The sequence below is a fragment of the Apis dorsata genome, unplaced genomic scaffold (assembly GCF_000469605.1).
Source record: "Apis dorsata unplaced genomic scaffold, Apis dorsata 1.3 scaffold_73, whole genome shotgun sequence".
NCBI classification, from domain to species: domain Eukaryota; kingdom Metazoa; phylum Arthropoda; class Insecta; order Hymenoptera; family Apidae; genus Apis; species Apis dorsata.
The window spans coordinates 1,452,514-1,456,862 of record NW_006263371.1 but is presented as its reverse complement, the minus strand read 5'-3'; the positions used below and the strand labels follow the sequence as shown (position 1 = coordinate 1,456,862).

Here is a 4,349-nt window from a genome sequence, read left to right as displayed (position 1 = left end):
TTTTTTTTTTTTTTTTAGATTTAAATGTAATGTAATTAATGTTATAATATGTTATATTTTTATAATAATAAATTAATAATTAATAATTAATAATTAATAATTCTTATTAAATTATATTCTTATTAAATTAAATATAAAATTTATTTTATATTTTATTTTTCTTATATTATTTGCATTTTATAATATATATAAATAGATTTTATATATTTCTTAAGTTTTATGATAATGTATTAATAAATAATAATATTTGGATATTCATAATGCTTCTTAGGTTTTCATGCAGGGGAATGCAGAGCATTTGTTGTTGATGGTCAACAAGTTGGCCTTGTACGTCCAGATGTAATGAAAGAATTATTAAATTATCCACAGGTATTCATATATTGAATTGCAGAATAATTTATAGAATTTTAAATATTTATTTTAAATATTGCCTTGAAGGTATTTCAAGTGCATCCTGAATATGTACAACTAAATCCAGCATTCAGAGACTATGCAGAAAGAAGTGCTCGAGTTGAAGAAGTTTTAAAAGAATGGCGTGCAGGTGGAAAATTCATAACATTAAGAGGATGGAGAGAAGAATGTTATGACGTACGGGCAGAATTCAATACTCCACCATTATTTAAAATGGATCGATCTGCTACATGTATGTATAATAATCATAATTTTCTTAATATTTTTACTTATTCCAAAAATATTACTATTTATTTATTATAGGCTTATTTGGGATTCGTAAATATGGAGTAGATATTAATGGATATGTTATGGATCCTGTAAAAGGTTTATCAATATGGTTACAAAAACGTAGCCCAAATAAGCAAACTTGGCCTGGATATTGGGATAATATGGTGAGCGGTGGATTGAGTGTAGGATTTGGTATTAATGAAACTGCTATAAAAGAAGCTGGAGAAGAAGCCAGTATTCCGAATAATCTTATTGCAAAATTAAAAAGTGTTGGTTGTGTATCTCTGTTTTTCGAAAGTGAAAGGGGTCTATTTCCCAATACAGAGTTTGTATATGACCTTGAACTGCCACCAGATTTTGTACCAAGTAACAATGATGGAGAGGTTGAGAATTTTGAATTGCTTCCAGTTAATGAATGTATAGAGAGGATACTCTCTTCGCATTTTAAAACAACATCAGTTCCAGTTGCTCTTGACTTTTTAATTAGACACGGATATATCACAGCGGAAAATGGTAAGTACACAATATTATATAAATGATTATTAAATTGTATAATTATTGCAAATTATATATGCAAAATATATTATATTAAAATATATTATATATAAAACATATGATATATAATATATAATATAAACATATAATATATAAAATATATGTTAAATTATCTCTATATACTTTAAAATACTTTAAAATAAATTAATCATAAATAAAACTCAGATTTTTCATATAAAAAACGTAAGAAAAGTAAAAATTTTGTCATTAAAATTTATCAAGAAATAGAGAAAATGCTATTGAAATTATTTTTTTTTTTTATCTTGATATTTCATTTAAAAGTAGTAGAGATATTAATGAATGAGTTCGTGATCTATATTTTTTCTTGGAAATTTATACACTTTTAGAAATCGCATTTATTATTTATTTGAAATTTGGAATAAGTTAATAAAACGTGCAAGTGAAAGATTCGAATGAACGACAAAGACGAAAATAATAAATGATTAAATATTATTTTTTTTTTTATATGATGAAATCTGAAGTCATATTGGGATAAATGAAAAATAGTTTTAAAGAGAAAGGTTTCGCGCTTCTAATGATTCCTCACTTGACCGGAATCTACTATTTTCGAAGTTATAGCAGTTCAAAGTTTTCCTAATATTAATAAGCTTTAATCGAATTTTAAGTCTTATGTTTTAAATTAAGCATTAAATATTCATTTCTAGAAGAATATTATGCCTAAAATAATCTTATTAATGATATATTTGAGATAAATTAATTTCAAAAATCATTTATTTGTTTTTTTTTATTTTTTACTTCGACTGATTCAAATTTAATTATATTGATTATGTAAAATATATGAATATATGAAACATGAAATATGAAAAAAAAATATATTTATTTATTGATTATAATATTAAATATTCTAAAATGTTCATTTCTTTGTTGCAGAGCCTAATTTTATTGAAATCGTGGAATTGCTTCATATACCTCTGCAGACCATTTACAATCATCCACAAAAAAAATGTAAATTAGCTGCAAATGGTGAGGCAATCGATTCTTTAAACAGAATTTAAGTTTAACTAGTCTTTAATTTAAATTGCGTTAAAAATTAATTGAATGAAATGAAAAGTTAGCTTTCTTTTGTGATTTTCTGTATTTTTTGTATTTGATCAATTCTTCGCAGATTTTATAGTAAGGAAAAAGAGAAAAAATGATGCAATTTTATATACATAAGGCTTGCAAAATATTTATAAATCATTAAATAATAGTTCAAATATTCCAAAAATCGATTTACAAGATTTTTATGACATTAACTCTTATTTCCATGCATATTAGCAAAGAAAAAAAAAAAAAAAAAGAAAAAAAAAAAAAAAAAGAAAAAAATACGTAATTTCAATAGCTATATACTGATTGTAATATTTTTACTCATAGATATAATTCTTTTTGTTATGATTCTAGTAGTTTTTATATAATAATGATGAAAGTATCGGTAAATACAATTTTTTGATGATTCTTATAGGAAGAATATTTCGGAAAGTAAACATAGATATTATTAACTTAGCAAGAATTTCATAGGAAAGATATATTTTAATTTGTTGACTGCGAATTTATTGACGTTTAATAACTTTGTAAAATTGGCACAATATATAGTTATAATTTAAGAACTAATTTTTAACATCGTTATATAAAAAAAAAAATCACGTTACATCTTCCTCTAATTTTTACTAATCATCGAACTGAATTTTTGCACAATAATGAAAAGAGAAGTTTTCGCCCATGTATGATATCTAAACTTGTGACGATTTTTGATATACATCGATGTCAAATTAGAAGTATTATTCATACAGCATTCCAGAGCATAGATTAAGACTTCAGTTTCTAAGCGACATGGATAAAAAAACGAAAGAATAACAATAGTTTTTTCTAACGTTTGTAATCGAACTTTTGTACTAAACTTGTACACCTAACAACAACAACAAAAGTGCATAGAATGCCAATGCAGTAATATCGTAATATTCTGCGTAGAATTAAGACAGAATTCATTCACAGTATTATGGACGTGAATGCACAGTATACTGTTTGATATGTTTAAAGTAAGGAACTAATGAAAAAAGAAAAAAAAAAACAAAAAACAAAAAACAAAAAAAAACAAACAAATTTATAGATGAATTATGTCAACGTATGTGTTCTTATATTCCAACTATGCTACCAACGAAAAATGCTTTAGATCTAGCATTTTATCTTGAACGACTTTTTTGAGAAGGGGAACAAAAGTGTTCGTATATTGTTTATTGTATGTAATACGTAGGTAGATTTTTTAATTGAAAACGATTGGTACTAAGGTTCTGATCAAGTGATATCATTAGATTTTGAAGAATAGTAATTGTATAAATGGCAAACGCAAATTTAAAGCATCGCATTTTTTGTATCAATGTTATGGATTAATATTTATTGCTCATTTTACTTATTTGAAGATTGTGGTTTAATTTATGTATTCATTGTTCTGTTCATCTAATGCACAGAACTTATTTTTATTTTCTTTAAAAGTCAACTAACAATTAAATATTTTTGTAAGATATTATTTAAATGATGCTTCGTACTATTTGCATTGCGTATGCCCTTAAGTTAAGAAATTTTTTGATACTGAACTAGTTTCTATGAGATGAAAAGTCATTAGGTGTGTTGAATTCTAGATATAAATTGTTGTTAAGAATTCAACATTACAATCATTATAATTGTGTTTTTAAGAAACTTTTCTACTAAGACTAAAATATCTGTATCGTGACGTATTATATTAATATATTTGCTTTCTTTCATTGCTTTTATTTTTTCGTCTATTTTGCTAGATGAGACATAGTTGAAATATCCGTACAGCTTAATCTAACTTTATTTAATCTTCATTTGTACTAACCTCTGATATGTTTAATTAAGTAAATTCGCTATTTTTATAATTATATACTAGTCATTCTTATCATTGCTTTATAATTTCTTAACAATCTGGTCATAAAATTGTAGTATCTACGATTATGTTTGTTTTTAAGTGAAACTAACATTTTTGTGATAGAAATGAGTACGGCTGGCCATACTATTTAATGCATGAATTAATATTTGTCAATGAATAAATTTAATTAAATTTAAAAATGTCATCGTTTCTATCAATGACACCTGAA

At 24.4% G+C, this 4,349-nt stretch overlaps 1 protein-coding gene and 1 long non-coding RNA gene across 2 annotated transcripts in view; one reads left to right on the top strand and one right to left on the bottom strand.

Moving 5' to 3' along the window:
* LOC102674725 (uncharacterized protein YJR142W) overlaps positions 1-4,318 on the top strand; it is a 5,161-nt gene extending 843 nt beyond the window's left edge. The window contains exons 2-5 of the mRNA XM_006610333.2: positions 272-369; positions 439-643; positions 715-1,194; positions 2,128-4,318. Of these exons, the coding sequence (XP_006610396.1) occupies positions 272-369; positions 439-643; positions 715-1,194; positions 2,128-2,252 (908 nt within the window). The 3' untranslated portion in view covers positions 2,253-4,318. The remainder of the gene's footprint in view (positions 1-271; positions 370-438; positions 644-714; positions 1,195-2,127) is intronic.
* LOC116184870 overlaps positions 1-4,349 on the bottom strand; it is a 14,397-nt gene that overhangs the window by 8,013 nt on the left and 2,035 nt on the right. The window lies entirely within an intron of this gene.